Source organism: Lissotriton vulgaris, chromosome 5 (genome assembly GCF_964263255.1).
Source record: "Lissotriton vulgaris chromosome 5, aLisVul1.2, whole genome shotgun sequence".
Taxonomy (NCBI): Eukaryota; Metazoa; Chordata; class Amphibia; order Caudata; family Salamandridae; genus Lissotriton; species Lissotriton vulgaris.
Genome location: NC_141693.1, coordinates 1,558,714,250 through 1,558,739,963, shown reverse-complemented (window position 1 = coordinate 1,558,739,963; position 25,714 = coordinate 1,558,714,250). Strand labels below are relative to the sequence as shown.

Sequence of the window (25,714 nt, the reverse complement as noted above, 5' to 3'; positions counted from 1 at the left end):
TATTGTCATTTCTTTGTGTTTGGGACAATGGTGTCGGTACCTGGTTGACCAATGTTGCTTGCTATTGCGGAAATGACCTTTGACATTTCTTCTGAACTTAGAATGAGGATGATGAGGAGGAGGAGGAAGAGGACAAAAATGAGGCTGAAGAGCTGCTGGGCCGTGGTGCTCGTGGTGGAGCTACACTGCTTACAGAGAGGACAAGGGTAAAGTTACTTTTTCTGCACATTTTTTCTGAAGTACATTTTCTGTGCTAAAGATGCATGTTTATGGCTGTGTGCTGTTTTATGGACAGTTCCAATTCTCATCTTGGCGTAATTATTTTTTTGTGATGTAGTGTGATCTAGCCCCATGAAGTAACAAAGCATTGTACAGATTATTCCCCCCCCCCCTTATTTCTCTTTCATGTTATGTCTCATTCCCTACCCCAAAAATATCTGCCGTAATTGTCATGCCCTTTTTGTGATAGTCTTGATTCTCATTCCCCATCAATAGAACGAAATGACAGCTGAGGAGAAGAGAAGGGCTCATCAAAAGGAGCTTGCTAACCAGTTGAATGAAGAGGCTAAACGTAGGCTAACTGAACAAAAGGGGGAGCAGCAGACACAGAAGTGAGTACTTTATTTATTTATTTTAAAAGTTTTATATAGCGCGGACAAGATCTTTGCAGATATCAGAGCGCTTTACATAGAGGGATACATGATGGGGCGTACTCATACCAATAAATCAATAAATCAAAACAGTACAAATAGGTTACTTAGAGGGGTATATGAAGGGGCATAGTCAGATAGATACATCAATAAATCAAACAGTACAACTAGGTTACATACGGGGTATGTGAGTACATGTTGCAGCTGGGCAAATAGTTTAGCACGTGGGTCCTGATGAGCTGTAAACAACTACATGGTTCGGAGGAGAAGTTGCCTATCCTTTTGCGATCATGGTGGTGTTGTATAGTAGTCCATAGTAGAGTTTTAGGATAGGTTATTAAGAATGGGAGACGGTTGTTAACTGAATGATAGCTTGGGGTTGGTCTTACCTGCTATATGTTCGCATGGGTGGTTTCTTCTGTGCAGGGTCTTTTGTTGTCGTTCTCCGACCCCTGAACTAGCATTTACCAGTGTTCCAGCAGGTATATATAATTACTTGGTATTGATTCTGCACCTTGACAATTTTCACAATAGCAAAATACTACTATCTGAGAACTGTACATCTTTTAGAAACCTGTTTAGTTAAAGACTTTAGTTGTTTTTAAAATTGCCTTACAAGACAGTTGTGGAAAAAATAAAATTGTGAAAACTACCCAAAATGATCCTTCGAAAGTCTGAGTAGGAAGAATTAAAAATCCTTTCAAAGAAATTCATCCTTTCTATAATAATCATTTCAGATGTAAACTGGACAGTAGGTAGTTACACGTAGGCCACCCAGGAAGTTGCTGACCCTATATATATTTTTTTAATTTTGATTGCATCTATTCGAAAGCATAAAGGTACTTGTATACATACAGACAAGACTGGATTATTCTCCTCCTTCTTTATGGAAAACTTCTTTTCAGTCTCAAAGAGCAGGTAATTAATATTATCATGTCTTTTAAAACATTTTGCTTTGATAACGCTCTTCCAGTTTCTGTTATCTAAACCAACTTCCAGGTTTTCACAAAAATTTGTGGCCATATAATAAACACCTCTCTGCAGAAGGGTACATTCCAAGAATCTAAACAGTGGTCAATTCATTACAAAGAAACTTCAGTTAACCACAGACCTAGGCCAAGTCCCCAAGTCTTGGAAAGTCTATTAAAAAATACGCCCCCCTTGCCCCCCACCCCCAATCCCACCAGCCAAGTATTTGACCACTGTAGTTAACTGGGCCTTGCTGTCCAAGACTCAGTGCATGGCCTCTGACCGCCAAAGTATGTTTATAATTGGCTAACACCTTATTTGCTGTAAGTTTCTCTTATATGGCATTCAGGGCTAGTAAGTTAATTGTGACTTATGAACTGCAGCACTTTATTGAACTGCCACTGTAGTGAGAGGTGACAATGAGACCCTAGGCCTGCCACTGAGGTCTATATGTGCAGCTTTAAAGCTGCCAAATCGAAATGTCAAAATAAACCCTTTTGCCAGGTAAAATATAAGTAGGCCATCCTTGGGGAAGGACTTGGTAGCCCACCAGGGAGGGTGCTTAATATAAAAAAGGGCATGTTCCTGTGCTATGTGCTTACTTCCATTTGGGACCACCAAAGATATTACTCCAAGGTATCAAATTATTTAAGGTACGCCTGACTTGTTGCTGAGATCAGGTTGATGTTAATTATTTTAATTGAAAGGTAACCTAAGCCACCATTTTGATTCCCAAAGCTCTTATAGCCTTTCCTGACCATCTCTAGCAGTTGTCACCCAAGACCACAATGCTGCCCCCAGCTAGGAAGTGTGAAGGACTCACAGGAACAGGGAACAAAGAAAATTGCTAGAGGGAGAATGTTTGGCCACCTCCAGCAGATTGCCCATTGGGCAGTGGCCACAGATGGCCCACCTAAAGAGGCTACTGTCTCCGTGAGGCTAACTATCACTCTCACCTGCCAGCTCCTTTGTGTAGGCAGACTGGTTGGCATCTACTTCAGTGGGGGAAATGCCATTGCAGAATCGTTTTTTTGGGACTTGCTCATGCTTGTTACACCCCAGGCGTGTGCTTAGGTTCCGCACAGAGGAGAAGGCTTGCAAGTCCTTTGATTTGGGGTTTATAAGGATATTCTAAGATTTTTCTGGTGGCCAAACCTCCAGGAAGTGATGTAAAGTTGGAAGGGGTGGCTTATGGAAACTCTTGCCCTATTGGTTAGTGAGTCCTACCCTCTGAGAAACGCAAAGATTTCTCGAGGGCCTCATTCCACAGATCATTACTGGACTGGAAAGGACTGCCCTATTGCTCCTTGGACCCAGTAAAAAGAAGTTGCACCAAAGACTGGACTACACCTGCAAAGAGTACAGTGTCTGCTGTGCCCTTTTGTGAAAAACAGCTCCACTCGTGCCAGGATGGAAGAAATTACTCCAAAGGCTAGGTGGGTAGCCTCTTGTAAATCTTCAGGGCTACCGAAAGCTAAAGAACCCTACACTCCCTGAGAGCCCAGCCGCCAACCCACTGCTGGATGCCAAAGTACCTGCTGGGTGACTGAGGCCTTGCCTTCCCTAGGTGTCCCCAAGTCTGTGGGACCCGTAGCTGAAGTAAATCCTGGGTCCCAGAAATGAGAATTGCTTACCTATAAGCAGCCTCCGGACCTGCTCTAACCAGGAGACCAGCTTGCCTGCACTGAACTTCTTTGCTGCACTGTGTGAGATAGTCCTCTGGGCAGAGATGACCCCTGACATTTTTGGACCCCAGGGTAGCCCCATGTAAACTCACCATATCTCTTCTTTGTCTTCAGCTTCTCTACATCCTCAGCATCCAGCACCCACAGCATCAGGACAACTTTTTGGCTGGACCACACTAAAGTAGAATTACACTGTCGAGCCTAAGACTGCTAGAAGTGGGTTGGAGGGACAGTCTCCCTGGAAATAAGTGGCTCCTGCGACTGGTCTACACCTCGTTGTGGCCAGTCTAAGCAAAGAGAAGTAGCCATATTAGCAAGTTGGCTAAGAACTGCTCAACTGATTACTACAACAATTAATTGCATTTTTAAGAGATTTTGCTCCCCTTATGAAAAATAATAGATCCGCTTTCCCTCTGTGGATAATTGCCCTTTTGATGTCTATTTGAAGGTAAAAATGCAATCTATTTTTTATAAATTGGTGTCAGTTTTTTATTGTGTTTCTTATCTACTGTTTTGGTATTGCTGAATGAGTTTAATTTGTTCCTTTGATTAATCCGTACTGCTCTGTGCCACTGCGCTCTAGGACGGAAACTAAGGCTTTTGTTAAAGAACCAGAAAGTATTAAAGTCCCCTGGCTACCATATCTCAATACTCTCACTCATTCAAAGGAAACCAACAACACACACAACCATTGTAGGAAGCTGGCTCTGCATAGGATATTACCATTAAGTGGTAACACTGCATAGAGTCCATTGGTTTCTGCAGGAAAGCACCCCTTTTTAGCGCCCCTTTTTGCATGGTTACCCCTTACATTTTGCCTGCCATCTGATGCAACCTAGCTTGATGTTCCCTGGGTCCCTGCCAAACAGATTCCCAGGTCCTGTGTTCGTTCCCAAAACTGTACCTTTGCACCCACAATTGGCACCACCCTGGTCACAGGTAAGTCCCTTGTAAAAGGTACCATGTGTACCAAGGGTGCTGTGACCAGAGAAGGCCTCGACTGGCTGCAGCACCTGTTGTGCCACCCTTAGAGGCCCTGTACCTTAACACCCACACACTGCTATTGCAGGCTGCGTTTTTTGGTGTAGATAAAGTAAAGCGTCGACATAGCACACATTCCTGTGTGCCATGCCTCCAACCCACTGCCTGAGGCCTAGGTAAATAATCCCTCTAGCTTGGTGCACTAGCCCTCAGGTGAGTGCTCAGTGGCATGAGCCCTGTGCCCTACAGTGTCTAAGTCCATTCTTAGACACTGTAAGTGTAGTAAAGATATAAAGAGTATGGTTTAAGTGTTGGTCATTACGAACTGTGCAGCTCCATAATGGCTTTACTAAAAACTGGGAAGTTTGGCAGCAAACGTCTCAGCACATTAAACCCACGCTGATGTCCGTGTGGGATTTAATGTAAAATGCAGATCAGACAGCATCTTAGAGATGCACCCTGAAATTCGATCCGCTTTGGTGTGGTTTCTGAATGGCTGCCAGTCATTTGCCTCTACCAGACAGGTTTCCGGACCACTAATTAGAGAGCCTCCGCACTCTGGGTCCTGAAACAAAGCACATCCTGGGCATAGGTGTCATGCCTCCTTCCCCAGGATGGGCTTGATCCCATCAGGGGAAGCTTCAAATGCCTGCCATCTTCGGAAGCTTTCCCCAGCAACTGGCTCCCACAGTTTCTGGTCCCCCTTTGGGTGGGAGAATTGTTGGGAAAACCAAGCCAGGAAGGGAGGTGTGCCCACCTTTGACAACCCCACCCCTCAGGTGGGGGGACTCGAGGGAAGCACACATCTCAGTCTCCTATATCTTGAAGGTAGAGGCTCATGCTCCCTGTGAGACAGTGCCCTCTTTATTGCATGGTATGCCCCCCACTTTTTGCTGAATTGCTGATGTTCTTTGACTTAGTGGGCCCTGAGCTCCTTCTAATCAGGTACCCAGGGCCTTTTTTCCCCTAAAACTGCATTGAAGCCTAAACCCAATTGGCATCTCTGACCACATGCCAGCCCCTGGTAAATGGTACCACAGGTACCCAAGGCACTGTGACCAGAGAAGGCCTCTAAGGGCTGCAGTACTTATTGTGCCACCCTTGGAGGTCCTGTACCCTGACACACACACACACACACACACATTGCCTTTGCAGGCTGAGTGTCTAAGTGCAGAACTAAACAAAGAGTCGGCATGGCACACATCCCTGTGTGCCGTGCCCACAAACTACTGCCCTGGCATACATCAGTCACCCCTCTAGCTGGGTGCCAGATGTGAGGGTACAGGTGCATGAGCCCTGTACCCCTACAGTACCCAGGTCCATTCCTGGTCACTGTAAGTGCGGTGTTGCCATTAAGAATATATGGTTCTGGGAATTTGTCATTACGAACTCCACAGCACCATGATGGCTACACTGATGACTGTGAAGTTTGGTATCAAACTTCTCGGCACATTAAACCCGCACTGATGCCAGTGTGGGATTTATTGTAAAATATACGACAGAGGGCATCTTAGAGATGCCCCCTGAAATATGACCAACTTCTAGTGACCTGAGTGGCTGCTTACGCTGCCACCACCAGACATGTTTCTGGACCCCTGGGTCGAGAGCCTGCCGCTCTCGGGCGCCTGAAACCATGCACATCCTGGGACGAGGTGCAAGCCTCCTCCCCCAGGATGGCCAGGGTTCACGAAGGAGAAGCATGCCTCCTTTATGAGCCTCTCCAGACCATTTGCTGCTTTCAGCAACCGGTCCCCTCTGGTTCTACCACCCACTTGGGCGTGAGAACTGGCGGGAAAAACCAGCAAAGAAGGGAGGTGTGACCACCTTTGCCAACTCCACCCCTCAGGTGGGGGAGGCGAGGTGAAGGGCAACCTAGAGTCCCCGCCATCTTGAGGATGGGGGGTCCTAGCCAACCAGGGACAGGCTCCTGCCTCCCTCCCAAAGGAGAGTGGCAGAATAGGGAGATGTTCACGAGTGAACAAACACTATGAGGAGGATACCATCCGGCGATCCTGACCTGCCACAAGCCTCCAGTCGATGCCTGCAGCCTTAATCCAGAAGGACCCCTTTACCGCGACCAGAGTGGGTAAAAAAATCTGACACGAAAAGGCACCCCTGCATCCGACGCCCGCGGCCTTTTGTGCCCAAACCAGCTCTGCCTAACCAACCCACGCCATCCCAACTTTCCCCTCGAAGTGGTGGTCGCACCCAGAAGGTCCTTGTCCCCGAGCCTACAGTCTTTCTTCAAACCGGAGAAGCTCGATAGAAAACCACAGTGCATCTGACATCGAAACAGCACTCTTCACCCGGCCGCCTCAGTGCCGCTGAGGGTGCACTTTCTGTGCCTGCTTGTTTCCTTCTTTGCCCTGACCTAAACCCCAGGAGCTTAGCTCCAACAGCCGTATGGCCTGCTAGCCAGCAGCCACAAACTGGAAACCACCTATCCTCCATAGGATAACATTGGGCCTCAACCCTCTGCACCCGGCCACCCTAGTGCTGCTGAGGGTGCATCACAGTGCATCACTGACCCTGGGAGACCCCTGAGTCTAACCCCAGAACCTTGACGCCCACAGTAGTTTACTTACCTGCAAACCGATCACTTGTTTTTCTTCCATAGAATAACATTGACAATTCTCTTTCGAAAAATTGACTGTGTGGAGTTTTGAAAACTTGAAATATTCTTTGAAAATCTCAACAATAACCTAAACTCTTTGCTCGAGGCATATGAGCTGCAGATTACACACTATGCATAAATGCCCACCTAGTGTTGGGCCCGGATGTTTGCAGTTTGTTTTCTTGTAGAAAAATCTTTGGGAGTCACGGGATAGGTGACTCCTCCTTAGGATGATACTGCGCATGGGCATCTGCTCCATCCCCAGATTGTTTTTTTTCCCGCCACCGAGCTCGGATGTGTTTCTAGTGCTCAGTGTTGGAACCAATTTCCTTCGGAGCGCAATCCTCACCAAACAACAAAACTTAGTTTCGAACGCTTTCCAGTCTACGCTAATCTTCAAACATCGAATCTCCATTCTGATTGTCGTCGACGGCCTTCGGGCCTACCTAGGCCGTAACTCCAGCTCATGGAAAGGACGCCATTTAAGAAGTGTCCTCAATGTGGGTCGAAGTTTCCACACACCGACCTGCATAAGGTGTGTAACCTCTGTCTCTCTCCGGAGCACGAGACAAAAGACATTTCTTTCAGCTTGTGCCTCTTTCCGCTCCAAAAAGACTATCCGGGACCAAAGAGCGAGGAGAACAATGGCTCAACGATCTTCTGCTCAGATTCCGGACGACATCTTTGAGGAGGGCGTCAACGTCCCTGAACAGCACGACGTAGACAGCAGCTCCGAAGCAGACTACTCCGAAGTCGAGGACCTCACTCCAGCGCAGCGGGTCGTAAGTAAGACCGTTTTTCCCTCCTCGACACAGAAGGCCCGGGTCACACCCTCTCCCTCCAGCTCGGGTGCACACCGGCAAACTGCTTCTACTGCCCCACCTTCGGGCCCGGCTAAGAAGCTTACCAAGCCTTCAGGCGACTCCGGCTCGAGTCGACCATCCCACGGTGCCGGCGAACACACACCGGCACCGATAAAGACAACAGCCCCGATACCCAAGCCACCGGCACCGAAGCACACCACTACTCCATCGGCACCGAAAACAAGACCGGAACCAAGCAAGCCCGCTTCGGATTCCAAGACTCCACCGGATCCGAAAAAATCATCGTAACCGAAAAAGTAATCTGATCCAAAAACAATACCGGAACCGAAAAAATACTCGGAACCGAGGAAAGCTTCGGAGACGAAAGACTGCTGCCTCCCCAGTGAAAGACATTGCTAAAAAGCCAAAACAAGCAGCTTCAGTCCACAAGACTTCTTCCGCACCGAAAGATCCATCCCCTGTAGCGGATTTATCCTACCCAGACCCGGCTCAAAAGACTTGGGCCAAGGACCCATTCACTGGACACCTAGTTTTGGCTCCAAAGAAGCGACCACTGGAATCACCAACAACAGCTCCAGCTCCGCATTCCAAGAAGGACATGGCTACCTCGCCCTTAAGACTGCCTTTCCCTTCTCTTTCACCTGTACCATCACCATCACCGCAGCATTCACCAGCATCCCCTATCACACCACACAGGGATGATAGCTCTGATGACATGGTGGGGGAGGGGGGGAGGGTAACACACCTGATCCAACAACTCCCACAGGATCCCCAGACCCCTGGGACAATTATACCACCCCAGATGTCCCAAATGTCCCTCAGGATGACATTTATACCTCAAGGCCCTCCCCACCAGAAGACACAATTGGACAATTGGGTTTAACAAATTAATTCACAGGGCTGCACATTATCATGGTGTAGACATTTATACAGACCCTGTTGAGGAAGACTTCCTTATGGATACATTTGATAATGCACAAAGGTCGTCCTCCATCTTGCCCATGCTTAAAGGAGTGCTCAAGCATGCTCCAGAAGTCTTCAAAGACCCAGTCAGAACTCGGGGCATTAACCCTCGGATAGAGAAATATAAGGCTACTCCATCTGACCCAGCTTATATTAAAGGCCCAGTACCACTAGACTCACTGGAAGTTTCCAACGCACGCAAAATGGCAAATTCCCAAACATCGGGTAAGGCTGCACCACCAGATAAAGAGTCTAAGCAACTTGACGCATCAGGCAAAAGAACAGCGTCTCAAGCAGCAAACATGTGGCGTATCGCCAATACACAGGCACTGCTTGCCAGATATTATGACCGGGCACATTACGATGTGCTAGAGTCACTAATAAGGCACCTCCCTGACAAGTACAAGGATAGAGCAAACAAGCTCATCCAGGAAGGGAAGAACATCACAAACACCTCCATTAGGTGCGCCCTTGATGCAGTGGACACAGCCTCTAGGGCAGTTAACACCGGCGTCTTGCTACGCAGACACGCCTGGCTGCGCATATCCGTGTTCAAACCCGAGGTACAAAGCGCCATTCTTAACCAACCCTTTGACCAACATCTATTTTGACCCTAGGTAGATGTATCATTAGAGAAAATGAAAAAAGATACACCGCCAAATCTATGGGAGCCCTGCAGTCGCAGGCTCCCAGACGTTCATTTTGTCGCTCAAACTATCGAGGTGCCACCAGGGGATATACTTCAGACACAGCTTCCACCTCATACAAAGCCCCTACACAGTCTACCTACAGTAAAGGCTACCAAAGGGGTGGGTACAGGGGTAACAATAACAAAGGCAGAGGCAAAAATAATAACTGACGCTCTGCCTCTACCCCTGCCCAATGACTCCCTTCCCCCGCCTCATTCCACTCCTGTCGGGGGAAGACTTCAATAGTACCTGCCAGCATGGGAAAACATTACATCAGACAGGTGGGTGCTCCAAATAATTCAATCAGGTTATTGTCTAGAAAGAACATCTACTCCCCCCAAACATACCACCCAATCAACGTCCAATGTCACAGGAACACTTAACACTGCTCAGACAGGAGGTAATATCCCTCCTGCAGAAAAATGCAATAGAAATAGTTCCAGAGCATCAGAAAAACAAAGGAGTATATTCCCTATATTTCCTAATACCAAAAAAGGACGGATCTTTAAGACCGATCCTAGACCTCAGACCTCTAAACATTTACACAGTCGGATCATTTTCATATGGTCACACTACAACAGGTCCTCCCATTACTGGTATTAAATGACTTCCTTGTCACTAGATCTCAAGGACGCATACTTCCATCCACGCAGCACACAGAAAATATCTCAGATTTGTACTAGACGGACAACACTACCAGTTCAAATTGCTCTCATTCGGAGTCACAACCGCGCCAAGAGTGTTTATCAAATGCCTAGCAGTAGTAGCTGCTCACATAAGAAGACAGCGCATTCACGTCTTCCCATACCTGGACAACTGGGTCATAAAAGCCAGCTCATACAGACAGTGTGTGCAAAACACTCCAGCTACTATTAAACTGCTTCACGACTTGGGATTCACAGTAAATATCGTCAAATCGCACCTTCACCCCTCGCACATACAACAATATCTCGGCGCTATAATAAACACCCAATTAACACCAGCTTATCCTTCTCCAGACAAGATAACAAGTGTAGAAACTCTCCCAACAAAATTCAAACAACACTCAATACCAGCTCGAGTGTTCATGCAGCTCATAGGTTTGATGGCATCTTTCACATCTGTAGTACCTCACGCAAGATTGCAAATGCGTCCACTTCAAGAGTGCCTAGAACGCCAATGGAACCAGGCTCAAGGTCAATTAACAGACCTAGTGTTGGTAGACTGTCAGACTAATCGTTCTCTGCAATGGTGGAACACCAAAATCCTTTCCAAGGGACAACCGTTTCTAGAGCCAGTTCCCCAAATAGTCATGACAGTGGACGCATCGCTCTCCTGCTGGGGATCCCATCTACTGCATCACACCATGCAGGGCAGGTGAACACCGCAACAAAAGTTACTCCATAGCAATCATTTGGAGTTGCTAGCCGTGTTTCTAGCTCTAAAAGCATTTCAATCATCAGGCAAGGCTGTATTAGTCCGCACAGACAATATGACAGCCATGTACTACATAAACAAACAAGGGGGGACACACTCTCTGCAGCTCTCTAAATTAGCTCAGCAAATATGGAGATGGGCTATACCACTAAAGATCTTCCTCTTCGCCCAACACGTCCCTGGAGTGCAAAACACTATCGCAGATCTGCTAAGGTGACAAACACAGCAGATCCACGAGTGGGAACTTCACCCGCAAGTTCTTCAACCGTCAAAATGCCCAAACTTTGCCACCAGATACCCACACCCATTGTCCAAGGGCAATGCGATATGGATGAACTAGTCAAGAATATTTGCCTACGTTTTTCCTCCTCTCCAACTACTTCCGTTAGTGGTGCGCAAACTACAACAGCATTCCCTGACATTCGTTCTAGTCGCTCCAACTTGTGCCAGACAACCGTGGTACACCACGCTGCTGCAAATGTCTGTGGTGCCACCCCAAAAACTAAATCTATCTCCACGCCTATTCACGCAGAACCATGGAGAGATCAGACACCCGGACCCAGCACAGCTCAACCTAGCGATCTGGCTCCGGAGGTCAAAGTTTGGTTACCTCAACCTTCCTCCAGAATGCATGAACAAGAGACGTCCCACTACCAGAGCATGTTATGCTGCTAAGTGAAAACGCTTTGTCATGCACTGCCAAAACAACCAAATAGATCCCTTAGACGTGTCTATCCAACACATCATAGGATATCTATTACACCTTCAAAAGTGTAACTTCGCCTATATGTCTATCAGACTGCACCTTGTGTTATTGCAGCATACTTACAAAACAGACAAAATCGGTCTCTTTTTAGAGTACCAGCTATTAAAGCTTTCATGGAAGGACTCAAAAGAATAATTCCTCCCAAAACGCCACCAGCACCAGTGTGGAACCTGAACATTGTTTTTACAAGGTTAATGGGTCCTCCCTTTGAACCATTACATAAATGTGAATTGCAATTCCTAACTTGGAAAGTAGCTTTCCTGGTAGCAATTACTTCTCTGAGAAGGGTTAGTGAACTGCAAGCTTTTATCATTCAAGAACCTTTTTTGCAAATGCATCATAACAAAGTCGTTCTTTGTACTAATCCAAAATTTCTGCCTAAAGTCATTTCTCCATTCCATCTAAATCAATCGGTTGAGCTGCCCGTATTCTTCTTGCAGCCTCAAACTGTCGCAGAAAGGGCTCTACACACCTCAGACGTTAAGAGCACTGCTGTACTATATCTAAAGGACCCAATCATTTCGTAAAACCAAACAACTTTTTGTGTCTTTTTCGCCGCCACACAAGGGCAACTCTATTTCAAAATCAGGGATCGCCAGATGGATAGTTAAATGCTTACAAATTTGTTACCAAAAAGCAAAAGGCATGTTAACAATTACTTCAAAAGCCGACTCAACAAAAAAATATGGGCTTCAATGGCATTTTTAGGGAACATTCCCTGCGATGACCTATGCAGAGCAGCTACATGGCTTACACTGCACACATTCACAAAACATTATTGTGTAGATGTGCAAACTAAACAACAAGCCACTGTGGGCCAGGCTGTACTAAAAACACTGTTTCAAACAACTGCAACAGATACGGGTGGTCGCCGCAGAGTTACACACTCCCACCCGCCTCGCGGGCTACCTTTATCTGTTCACGTATTATCTTAATTAGATACAAATCTGCATAGTGTGTAACTCTGCAGCTCTACATGCCAAGAACAGATGCAGACTGGTAAGTAGCATTTTCCTTCCTAGCTGTTTTCAGGAAGTGTCCCAGTGCTTAATCTAGGCATCCAGCACAGAGTTAGAAAAAGTATCGTAAAAGTTACTTATTTGTAATTATTGAAAAAGCCCATTCGTTCAAATGTACCATTCCCGATAAGTGTTGCAATCTGCTGCCTTAACTGTAACCAAAACCAGTACAATTTCTACTGCAATTTTGAACTGTGTTCACACAAAGTAAATTATTACTGCAAAGTATTGTACCAGGCTTGCTTGGTTCTAGAAATAAAACATTATATTTTTTTATACCAAAACTATTGGCCTAGAGTTTAGTACTTGAGTGTGTGAATTCATTTGCTGACTGTGTACATCAAAAGCTTAACACTGTCCTCCGATACTGCCTTACTGCTCGACCAAGCTACCACTTTAGAGAGTAAGTGTGAGAAAGTGGCTCTATATATACTGGACTAGGATGAAGTACAGTGTGTATAAAGTCCACCAACCCCAGAGGTATAACAGAGGTTAAAGTCAGAACTGACCTTACCCTCCAAAGTGGTAGGTTGGTCGAGTAGTAAGGCAGTACCAGAGGAAAGTGTTAAGCATTTGTTGTACACACTCAGTCAGCAAAAGGTTCCACACACTCAAAGACTGAACTTCAGGCCAATTGTTTTTATATCCACAGATATAGGTGTTTTATTTTTTAAAACCAACAGTTATAAAAATATACTTTTCTTGTTATGAGTTCTCTCATGTAATTACTTTGCAAAGGAGCAATAATGTTTGTGCACACAATTAATACAGTATAGACTGTAAGCAACACAATCCTACAGCACGCTATAGCATTGAGCTCAATGGGTTTTCCACATGTAAGTACAGTTGATTAGTATATAGATTACTTTAGTAGTCCCAGGGCTAGATCTGAGATTCAGTCCTGGGGTCTAAGCTAAAACCAGGTTAGCAAAAACGTTTTAGTTACTGTAGTGAATTTTCATGAATATAAAGCTGTTTTAAAAGTTCACACTTGGAAACTTTTCAAAGGAAATCTGACCATGTTATTCCATGGGAGAATATTCAGGTTAAGTTCGATCGCGTTACTTTTGTAACCCAGCACTGGTCTCCTAGGGCCAGCACTGGGGTCTTAACTCAAAACAGGTAGGTAATTGCGTTTCAGTATTCGTGTGATTTTTAAAGAATATTTCAAAAGTAGACACTTAAAAGAAATTTCATAGGAAAGCAGATCATGGGTTCCTATAGAGAAAATACAGATTACTAGTAACCCCGCTAGGGATTACTTTTGCGGTTCAGTACTGGGATGAAAGGTACAGCACTGGCTTCTCCCCTGATCACAGGTGAGTACTTCGGGATTCAGACTTTGGCTGATTTTATGTGAATATTTTCAGGTTTCAAAACTTAGCACTTTGACTCATTGTGACTCGAAAATTTAACAATGTTATCCAATGACAGGTAAGTAAATTATCGGTTTCCAGGTGAGTACTTGGTTGGTGAAGTTAAGGTTCTGGGCATAGACTCAGGGGTCCCCCAGGGTCAGGTAAGTACAGTTAGTTCACTTCCAGCAGCACTGGGGCGGCCGGGTGCAGAGTTATGTAGGCCCAATGATATCCAATGAGGGAAAGGGAGCCTTCGGTTGGTGGCTGCTGGCTAGCAGGTCACGCGGCTGTGGGAGCTGGGCTCCTGGTCACTTGCTCAGGGCAGGGGGGGGGGGGGGGGGGAAGTAGGATAGGACACAGGGGGCACGGCCAGCGGCTCTCGGGCGGCTGGGTGCAGGGTGTTTTTGAGCCGTCAGGCGCTCAATGTTATCCAATGGGAAAGGTCAAAAAGGAACAAAGACTGCAGGCTCGGGGACGGAGACTCTCCAGGTGCGACCAGCACTTTGAGAGGTAAGTTGGGATTTTGGAGCACAGGTAGTTACCCCAAAGGGCGCGACAGTGGGCTGTAGGGCGCCGGGTGCAGGGGTGTCTTTGGGTGTCGGAAAAGCTTACCCTCTATTGTCACACTTGTGGTGGCCCCTGGTTCTGAGTTTGCAGGCATCGGCTGGTTCTTCGAGGAGGGTCTGTGGGCACTGGACTTCGGGTCCCAGTCGCCGGGGGGGGCGTCCTTGTATTCTTGGTTCTGGTTGGCCCGGCCTGGGCTCGGCTGGTGCAGAGTGGGCTGGTCCTGAGCTTCCTGGTAGGCAACAGGTGGGTTGTTGTAGCAGAGCCTCTGCTGATGGAAGTCCCAATCTTCAAGAGGGTCAAGGCAGGTAGGTCCCCTGGGTGTCCCAAGGTTGCTGTCCGTGGGGGTCGCTGGGTTTAGGCAGGAGCAGGCTCCAGGATCAACAGGCCGGTGGGGCTGGGGCCAAGTCCGTTGTTGTTGTCGTCCTGTTAGCAGCTGCACGGCGGGTCGTCGTCTTCTTGATGTTCTATCTTCTTTTCGTATCAGGATCTGAGGAAGGAAGGTTCAGGGAGCCCCTAAATACTGAATTTAGGGGTGTTACATGTAGGGCAAGGACAGGGACCAATGGGTTCCTGTCCTTGGGTGAGTACACCCCCTAGCCTGCTCCTCTCCTGTCGGAGGGGGGCAGGAGCCTAGCTGGGATTGGGCAGGGCTCCCCATCTTCAAGATGGCCGGAGCTCTGGGTTGTGCTTCACCTAGTCTCCCCCACCTGAGCGGTGGGGTTGGCACAGACTGGCACACCCCCCTTCCTGATGGGGTTTTCCCCGCCAGAGTGGGGGTCAGGACTGGTGGGGGCTGGTTGCTGGGCACAGCAAATGGTCTGGGGTAGCTCACAAAGGCGGCATGCCTTTGAAGCTTCCCCCTGCCTATCCTGGGGGAGGAGACCTAGCACCTCGCCCAGGATGTGCATTGTTGCAGACCCAGGAGAGCGGGCTCTCCTACCCATGGGTCCAGCAACATGTCTGCTGTGTGGCAGCCTCTGCAGCCACTCAGCCCAGACGTGGATTGTAGGTTAGGTTTTCAGGGGGCATCTCTAAGATGCCCTCTGGTGCATTTTACATTAAATCCCACACTGGCATTGCGGGTTTAATGTGCTCAGAAGTTTGGTACCAAACTTGTCAGTCTTCAGTGTAGCCATTATGGTGCTGTGGAGTTCGTAATGACAACTTCCCAGCACCATGTACTCTTAATGGCATCACTGCACCTACAGTGCCCAGGAATGGCCCTGGGTACTGTAGGGGGGACAGGGCTCATGCACCTGTGCCCACACCTCTGGCATAGGGCACCCAGCTAGAGGGGTAACTGAAGTATGCTAGGGCAGCGGGTTCTGTGGGCATGGCACACATTCCTGTGTGCCATGTCGACTCTAGGTTTAGTTCTGTACTTAGGCACTCAGCCTGCAAAAGGCAGTGTGTGGGTGCCAGGGTACAGGGCCCCTGAGGGTGGCCCAATCAGTGCTGCAACCCTCAGGGGTCTTCTCTGGTCACCATGCCCTGGGTACCTAGGGTACGATTTACTAGGGCTGACAGTTGGCCAGAGATGCCAATTGGGTTTTTAGTTTCAGCACAGTTTTAGGGAAGGAACACATGCCCTGGGTACCTGGTTGGCAGGACTCCAGGGCACACTCAGTCAAAGCACATCAGCAGTTAAGAAAAAAAGTGGGGGCATAGCAAGGCAAGAAAGATGGCACTTTCTCACAATCAGTGGAATCAGGCTCAATGACCACTTACAAACCTGGTGTTGGTAGACAGCTGCGCACATCGCTCTCTGCAGTGGTGGAACACCAAAAACTTGTCAGTACGGACCACAGACGCATCCCTCACAGGATGGGGAGCCCATCTGCTCCACCATGCAACTCCAGTTTAAATGGACCGCTCAACAATAGGTGCTTCACATCCATCACCTAGAGCTGCTAGCAATATTTCTATCCCTAAAATCATTCCAAGTTCATGTACAGACCAAAGCTGTCTTGATCGGACGGACAACAAGACAGCCATGTACTATATTTAAAAACTAGGAGGCACACATTTCCTGCAAATGTCCCAGCTCGCACAGAACATTTAGAGATGGGCCATTCCACAAAAGATATATCTGCTTGCAGAAGACCTTTCTGTTAAGTCGACAGACACAACAGATTCACAAATGGGAACTACATCTACAAGTTCTTCTACCATTCTTTCACAAGTGGGGTCATCCAGACATAGATCTGTTTGCCACACATGAAAACGCAAAATGCCCAACCTTCGCCGCCAGGTTTCCACACCCGCTGTCCAAGGGCAATGCGATATGGATGAACTTGTCAGGCAGATTTGCGTACGCTGTTCCGCCAATTTTGCTAATACCACTAGTAGTACGCAAGCTGAGACAACAATCTCTCAAATTAATCCTGGTAGCTCCCACATGGGCACGCCAACCCTGGTTCACCACACTGCTGGAACTCTCTCTAGTTCCACTCCAAAGATCGTGTCTGACACCATCCATGCTAACGCAGAACCATGGAGACATCAGACATCCAGATCCAAGTCAACTGAATCTGGCTATCTGGCTCATAAATTCTTACCGTTTGGTTACGAGCCTGCTATGCTGCAAAATGGAAGAGATTTGGCATTTACTGCACTAATTATCAAATTGATCCTCTAGATGCTCCCATACAGAATATCATCTGTTACCTTCTCCATTTACAAAGATGTAATCTAGCATATTCATCTATACGTTTACATCGTGCAGCCATTGCAGCATATCTACAAAATAGACAACATATGTCGTTATTTAGAGTTCCTGCAATCAAAGCTTTCATGGAAGGACTAAAACTAATCATTCCTCCTAGGTTACCACCCTCTCCAGTGTGGAACCTAAACACTGTTCTTACCAGGCTCACGGGGCCCCCCTTTGAACCTTTACATAAGTGTGAACTGCAATTCCTTACATGGAAAACCGCTTTCCCTATTGCTATTACCTCTCTTAGAGTTAGTGAGATTCAAGTTTTCACTACACAAGAACCATTTTTACAATTACACCGTAACAAGGTGGTTCTAAGAATTAATCCCAAAATCCTTCCTAAAGTAATTACTCCCTTTCATCTAAATCAATCAGTGAAGTTGCCAGTGTTTACTCCCTGTACTTCCTCATTCCGAAGAAGGGCGGCTCTGAGACCCATTTTGAACCTCAGACCTCTAAACCTATACATACAATCAGACCATTTTCATATGGTCACACTTCAACAGGCCCTTCCTCTTCTCACACATGGCGATTTCCTTGCCCCTCTAGATCTCAAGGACGCCTACTTCCATATTCCCATTCACACCTCTCACAGGAAATATCTCCGGTTTGTAGTGGACGGTCCGCATTACCAATTCAAGGTACTCCCATTTGGAGTCACCACAGTGCCCAGAGTCTTCACCAAATGTCTGGTGGAGGTTGCAGCTCACTTAAGAAGACAGCAAATTCAAGTCTTCCCATACCTAGACGACTGGCTCATAAAAGCCAAGTCATACAGCCAGTGTGTACATCACACTTATGCTACAATCCAACTACTCCCACCTACAACCGTCCTACATACAACAATACCTCGGTGCCACAATAAACACCTCAGAAGCACTTGCATATCCCAGTCCACCCAGGATAGCAAGCATACAAAGCCTCATAACAGAATTTCAGCCGCAACACTCTCTTCCAGCATGAGTGTTAAATGCAGTTGATAGGGATGATGGCCTCTTGCATCTTTATAGTACCGCACGCAAGACTCCAGATGAGTCCCCTACAGGAATGCATGGCATGTCAGTGGAACCAGGCTCAAGGTCAGCTGACAGATCTGGTGTTGGTGGACGGCTGCACGCATCGTTCTCTGCAATGGTGGAACACCCAAAACCTTTCCAAGGGGCGACCGTTCATCAAGCCAGTTCCACAGATTGTTCTAACAGCGGACCCATCGTTCTACAGCTGGGGAGCTAATCTATTACATCACACCATCCAGGGCAGGTGGACGCCTTAAAGGCTCCTTTTCAACAATCACCTTTAGTTACCAGCCATATTTCTGGCGTTAAAGGCATTCCAAAAACAAATATCGGGCAAAGCTGTCCTAGTCCGCACCGACAACATGACAGCAATGTACTACATACAGAAACAAGGCGGGACACTCCCTACAGCTCTCACAACTAGCGCAAAGCGTATCTAGATGGGCTATTCCCCAGAACATTTTGCTTCTAGCCAAACATGTTCCAGGAATCCAGAACAATATAGCAGATCTGTTAAGTCGTCAGACGCAACAGATTCACGAGTGGGAACTTCATCCGCACGTTCTTAAACTGTTTTTTCACATGTGGGGACAACCAGAGTTAGATCTCTTTGCCACACACAAACTCCAAATGCCCAAGCTTTGCCACCAGATTCCACACCCACCGTCCAAAGGCAATGCGATATGAATGAATTGGTCAGGCAGATTTGCGTACGCTTTACCGCCTCTCCTACTCATTCCACTGGTAGTGCGCAAACTGCAGCAACATTCACTGACTCATCCTAGTTGCTCCAACATGGGCCAGAAAACCGTGGTACACCACATTACTGTAACTATCTGTAGTCCCGCACCAAAAACTACACCACTCCCCACGCCTGTTAACCCAGAACCGTGGAGAGATCAGACACCTGGACCCAGCACAGCTCAACCTAGCGATCTGGCTCCTGAGGTCCTAGAGTTTGGTTACCTTAAACTTCCCCCTGATTGTATGAATGTTATTAGAGAAGCTAGACACCTCACCACGAGAGCCTGCTATGCAGCCACGTGGAAAAGATTAGTCATATACTGTCACAACAACACCATCAATCCTTTAGATGTGTCTATCCAACACATCATAGGTTATCTACTACATCTCCAAAGATGTAATCTAGCATGCACATCTATTCGGTTACACCTCGCTGCCATAACAGTCTACCTACAAAATAGACAACACTTGTCACTATTCAGGGTACCTGCCATCAAAGCATTTGTGGAATGCCTCAAAGGAAAAATTCCTCCCAGGCTACCACTCTCGCCTGTGTGGAATTTAAACATTGTTCTCACACTACTAATGGGCCCTCAATTCGAACCTCTAAACATATGCGAGTTACAATTTCAAACATGTAAAGTCGCTTTCCTGATGGCCATTACTTCCATTAGTCAGTGAGCTACAGGCACTCACTATTCAAGAACCATTTTTACAACTTCATCATAACAAAGTGGTTTTCGAAGCCAATCCAAAATTCCTCCCTAAGGTTATTTCTCCCTTTCACCTCAATTAGTCTGTGGAGTTGCCAGTATTCTTCTCGCAACCACAAACAGTCGCCGAAAGAGTTCTTCATACTCTAGATGTAAAAAGAGCATTCCTCTGTTACATTTAAAGAACAAAACCTTTTTGCAACACAAAACAACTTTTCGTGTCCTTCTCACCACCACATAAAGGCAACCCCATATCAAAATCTGGAATTGCAAGGTGGATTGTCAAATGCGTACAAATTTGCAATCACAAAGCAAAACGTACATTATATATTCCCCTAAAGCCCACTCTAACCGAAAGATAGGGGCTTAAATGGCATTTTTATTAACATTCCCTTAGATGACATCTGCACAGCAGCTACATGGTCTACACCTCACACATTCACAAAGCACTATTGTGTAGATGTGCAAACAAAACAACAGATACTGGTGGTCACCGCTAAGCAGGGTACTGCTACACAATCTATGCAGTGTGTGATCTGCAGCTCATATGCTTCGAACGGAAAATGCTACTTACCAGTATACATTTGTTTTTGGCATGTGGAGCTGCAGATCCACACACTCACAGCTCCCTGGTTACCAGTATCTGTTCCAGTATTATCTTATTTAGATACAGCATACATAGGCATCTTTTCTGTTTCTCACAAAACTCCATTTTCCTGCTGGCAAAAAAAAATCTGAAGATGGAGCCTGTGCCCATGCGCACTATGGTCCAAAGGAGGAGTCCCCCATCTGGTGACTACCTAAGACTTTTTTTAATACAAAAAGATGTACACACATCAGGGCCCAACACCAGTTGTCTATCTATGCAGTGTGTGGATCTGCAGCTCTACATTCCAAGAACAGATGCATACTTTTAAGTAGCATTTTCCTTCTCCCCCTTTATTATTGTGCTGTCACCAGTGATGGATCCTAAGCCCATCTCAGCTCTTTTTTCTATGGCCAGCAGTTTAGCCTCTAAAGCTATCCTCTTGGCCAGAGTCTGAAGATCTGCATCTTCAGTGCCTACCTCCTCTAGGCCTCTGCTGGGGTCACTTCCAGTGGTGTTGCCATCTGAGGGAGTAGTTATTGACTCCATCCTTCTCCACCTCTTGGAATTCCTCTTCCCCTTGGGGATGTTTTACTTGCCAGGGCCTTGTCATTCTCTACCAGCAACTGTTGCAGATTGGCCTTTGTGGGTTTAGGACCCATAGCAAGTTTCCATACTTTGCACATCTGTTTGAGTTGTGGAACTTTCAGATATGCATAGAGGGCCAGGTTGAGCTCCTGGGAAATCCCTGAGGTCTCCGACATGGTATTTTAAGGTATTTGGGTCCTTATTAGGAGCTTACAAAAAATGCTAAGGACTGCTATGGACCCAACTACTTCATAGATTTTTAATTTCTAAGCAGTGGGGAACTTAACCAAGGTTTAATTTAGAGTAAATTTGGAAAATAAATTGGAAAAATATTTTAGCTAAAGACCATTTTGGATTTCCTCTTGTGAAATCACTTCTCAATCAAGTGGTACAGCAAATGTAGAGTCTTGTACCCCGCCACCCATGTAGGAAGCTGGCTCTCTGTGTATACCAATACTTGGTTACATCGTGTAGTGTGTCCAGAAAATTCCCCCAGAAGTATACAGGGCTTCTATGCAAACCCAGGGTCCTCTATTTGTGCTAGTGTGGTCGAGCAGCCTTAGGCCTAACACAGAGAAGTGTAAGACATTTGTGATTCACACAGTGATTAATAAATTAAACTCTACTCAAAAAGAAGATTCGCACCAATTTTAGAAAAATAAGTTTATTTCTAGGTTTATTTTAAGTCAAAATCTACATTCAAAGGTGAGTACATTTTTCATAAACACTTTTCACTTTAAAAAGTTGGCTCTGAGGGAAATTTTTCTGCACATCCATGTGAAACTATGGGAGAAAAACAAACCTGCAGTTTTGTAGGTAAGTACACGATTTCCAAATCCAGTCTTAAGGGTTTCAGGCAAACACAAGGCAAGGTTCAGGTTGGCACCATGGCTGCACCAGCAGCAGCATTGGGGCAGCTGGGTGCCGAGGTCAAATACAGAGTCGGGTGCCCAGTGTTAACAAATGGAAACTGGGGGTGTTCAAAAATGCTCTGTTCGCAGTTAAGTAAAAGCGGTGTCAGGGCAAATCTACAGGGTTTAGGTCCGCACTGTAGTTGCCACATGGCAGCATCAAACATACACCCTCAGCAGCACAGGTGCGGCCAGGTGCAGAGTACCAACACAGCATCGGGCACCCAGTGCTTGCAGAGATAGGTTTTGGAAAAAAGCTGCAGGCTCTGGCCAGGTAGCTAGACAAAGAAAACCAATAGCTTCCCAGGTAAGTACGGATGCTTGGAGACATGGACACTGTAGGTCGAACTCCCCAAGACCAGGGGCTTCGGGTGCAGGGGTATCCTTGGACGTTGGAAAAAGGTTGCTGGAAAAGGTCGCACAATGTCATGAAGAGGCTGCAGGCGTCTATGGGGATTCCGGCATGGGTCAACCCACAATAGACTCTTGCTCAGATTCACTGGGGAATATTTGCAGAACCAGTGGGCCACTTGGACTTCAGTGTTGGGAGCAGAGGTGAGTCCGGTAGGCGATTTCGATGTTTCTCAGGGTAGAGTTCTTTGGTTTTTAAAAATTTTTCTTCTGATAGGTCCACTGTCCACAAGAGTTCTTGATCTTTATTAAAGGCAGTCTGTCCTCAGAGGGTGTCGAGGTTTGCCCTGGTCTGCAGGATGAGTGTACTTTTTTAGCAGGGGCGAAGGGCAGCAGACAGGCCGGCAGGGCTGACGCAGAGTCAGTCACTGGTCCTCCATTCTTGCTTTTGCAGCTTTTCGGTGTCCAGGCTTCGTAGGTAGTCTGGAATCTAATTTTTGGGGGTGTCTACACCTTTTATTATGCCACACACCAGTGGGATGGGGGCATAGTCCTAGCCCTGATTGGATATGTCTTACCATCTTCAAGATGGCCTCTGAAAAATGTGCTTCACTTTGCCTCCAGCACCTGTGGGGCGTAGTTGGCAAAGGGGAGCACAACTATTATTCACACTTACTTTTCCCACAGCTTCTCCACCTGGGGGTGCCATCTGATGCTAACAGCCAAGACTGCGGTGGCATTACAAAGGCGGCAAGGTCTTTGAATCTTCCCTCTCCAGCACTGTGCTTATCTATGGGAGGAGGTGACACCTGCGCCCAGAATGGGTTTTGTTTCTGGACTCTGAGTGCAAGAGCCCTCACCTCATAGGTCGAGAAACTGTCTGGTGGTGGCAGGCTGCCTAAAGCCAGTGTGGTACCATACTAGGGTTGGTAGCTTTTCTGTGGCATCTCTGAGGTGCCCTGTGGGTACATGTTTTAATAAATCCAACACTGGCATCATTGTGAGTTTATTCAGAGGAATTGTTTAGTACTAAACACTCCAGGGTTCAGTGAAGCCATCATGGTGCTGGAGAACTTGATATGTCGGGTTTCCAGCCCATGTACTCTCTATGGCTTCCCTGGTACTTACATCACCTATATTAAAGACTATTCTTAATATTGCATCTGCTCATGCAGGTATGCCCACACATGGGATATAGTGTGCCCTGCCTTAGTGCTCGTAAGGCATGCTAGAGGGGTGACTTACCCATACCATAGGCAGTGCTGCTTGACATGGCACACAGGCAGTGCGCCATGTAACCTTGTTGTTTTTATTAGCACCCAGGCATGCATGCTGCAGTGGCAGTTTACATGGCCTTGGTGAGGGGTCTTGGGGGACCCCCTCTGTCCCAATGCCCTAAGTACCAGGGGTACCATTAACTAGGAATTTAAGAGGGTTCTGAAGTGGTGCCAGTTGTGGTACAGTATTAGCGAAGAATCTCAGGCACATGAGACCTGCTTGGCAGGGACCCTGTGCACATCCAATCAAAACAACTGTGGGGCTAACCATGTCGAAAGAATCACTTACTCATAACATCTTCAAGGGAGGAGTCCGGGGTTCTTCTGGGGCTGTCCTTTGCCTGCCAGCTTAAGCTCATATGCTTTCTGTTGAGGCTTAGTATGAACTTGTTCCTTGGGGTTGACCGCACCTCATTCGGGTTATTTCTGCACCTTTGGGAATCTTCACTCTTCTACATTGATGAGAGCTTGTTTTGCCTCTACATTTTAAATACAATAATGGCTAAATTGACCTCTGTAGGAAGCTGACTATTTATGTGATATCAAAAATCTGATATACAGTGTAAAGATATTCAGGGGTTCCCTCATGAGTGAATAGGGGCTTGCTATGCAATGCCAAAGTGCTATTGTGGGGGTTGTGTGGTCAAGCAGCCGTAGGCTTCACCCAGAGGAGTGCAAGACATTTGCAAATACAATAATTAATACATTAATAAATGAGACACACAATTCCAGAAGGAGATCCCTCCAATTTATAAAAATATCAAGTATATTTTATATATGTTTAGACATCAGAAAAAATTGTTCAGGTAAGTACTTTTTCAGATATAAATTATTTTAACTCTAAAAAGTGGACACTTAGTTGAATTTATGAGTTTTGCAATGTTATCCTAAGGAAGGAAGAACAAGTTGTGCAAGTGGTTATTGTTCAGCGACTTACAACGCCAATCTCCAGGAGTTAAGGTGAGTGGTGGGCAAGGTCCAAGGCCTCACTAACAGAACTCTACCAGCGGCACGAGGGCAGTAGTGTGCAGGGTGTAAATCAGTGTTGGGAGCCCAATAGGTTTCTATGGATATCGGTCACTGCTGAAAGAGGTGGAGGCTCTTACTGGAAGGTCAGTGGGGGTGAACCAACATTGGCGTTCAGGTCTTGCAATGCTCGGGGATGTAGGGACACTTGGTGTCCTCTTCTCCACAGCTTGGGGGTGATGGACGCAGAGGTGTCTTTAGGTATCAAGTTTTGCAGCGTGAATCTTTCTGGATTCACTATGCTGTGCATATTCCGCGGTCTTGTGGTTGGGTCCGGATTCGTAGTCTTTTCTTTGTTTTTTTTTTTTTTTGTAGCCCTTGTGGGCGTCGGCGTCACACCTCCTCGGGCGCATTTCAGGTGACGTCGGCATGCTTCCTGCGGAAGCTCCCACTCTTGGGCGCCATCTTCAGATTCTTTTTTCCGCGGTCGGGTCTGGATCGTTCCCGTTGGGCTCCAGACATTTTTGGAGAAAGTACTGAAAAGAGTGGAAGTTGGCCCACAGCTGCCGGGCAAGTCTTCTGTGGTGAAGGTTAGACGGAGAATAGCTGACCGGTCAGCTGGACTGGTGAAAGTCAGGTGCAATCTTCAGTCTTCTGCTTTTGAGGCTCTGCGTGTCCTCCTCCTTCATATGTCGTCTGGATCTGCCTCTCTGATGCCATGGGCTCGACTAAATACAGGATTTAGGTCCATTAGTTGAGTGTAGCGTAGAAGCCAATGGAATACTGACCCCTAGGGTCACTACACCCCCTAGAGGACCACTTCCTGTAGGAAGTAGGCAAAGCCCTATCCCAGAATTCCTAAGTATGCCATCACAAAGGTGGCTCCCTCTGTAAAATCGTGTCCACCTTTCTGTACCCCGCCGTTGAGACATTATTAGCTTGGGGGTGGCACTTCCACCTGATCTAATTTTCCCACCTGTCCATGTGCCAAGGGGCTTCCGGACGTGTTGTAGTGGCTTATTGTCGTGTAAGGGGAACCAGATTTGAATTCTAAAGGTGGCAGCTTCTTTGAAGCTTGCTTGCCCACGGAGGCTAATCAGCTACTCCTCATTTGAGAGGTATTGTTACAGCCTCCTCCCTGAGAGACTTTTGCTCTGTCACTTCAGAGCAAAGGCTGTAACCCTAGGAGGTCAGAACAGTGTCCGTGGCAGGCTGGCAGAAACCAGTCAGCTAGCACACCAGAGGCTGGTAGGTTTTCAGGGGGCAACTCTAATGTGCCCTCTGGCTGCATGCATTGGTAAACACTGGCAACAGTGAGGGTTTACCAATGTGAGTTGTTTGATAC

The 25,714-nt window shown here is 46.9% G+C and overlaps 1 protein-coding gene across 1 annotated transcript in view; it reads left to right on the top strand.

Annotated features, from left to right (window-relative positions):
* The window catches only part of SUPT16H (SPT16 homolog, facilitates chromatin remodeling subunit), a 270,497-nt gene that overhangs the window by 101,613 nt on the left and 143,170 nt on the right, over positions 1-25,714 (top strand). Inside the window, exons 12-13 of the mRNA XM_086923629.1 lie at positions 102-206; positions 496-611. Coding sequence (XP_086779755.1) covers positions 102-206; positions 496-611 — 221 coding nt within the window. The remainder of the gene's footprint in view (positions 1-101; positions 207-495; positions 612-25,714) is intronic.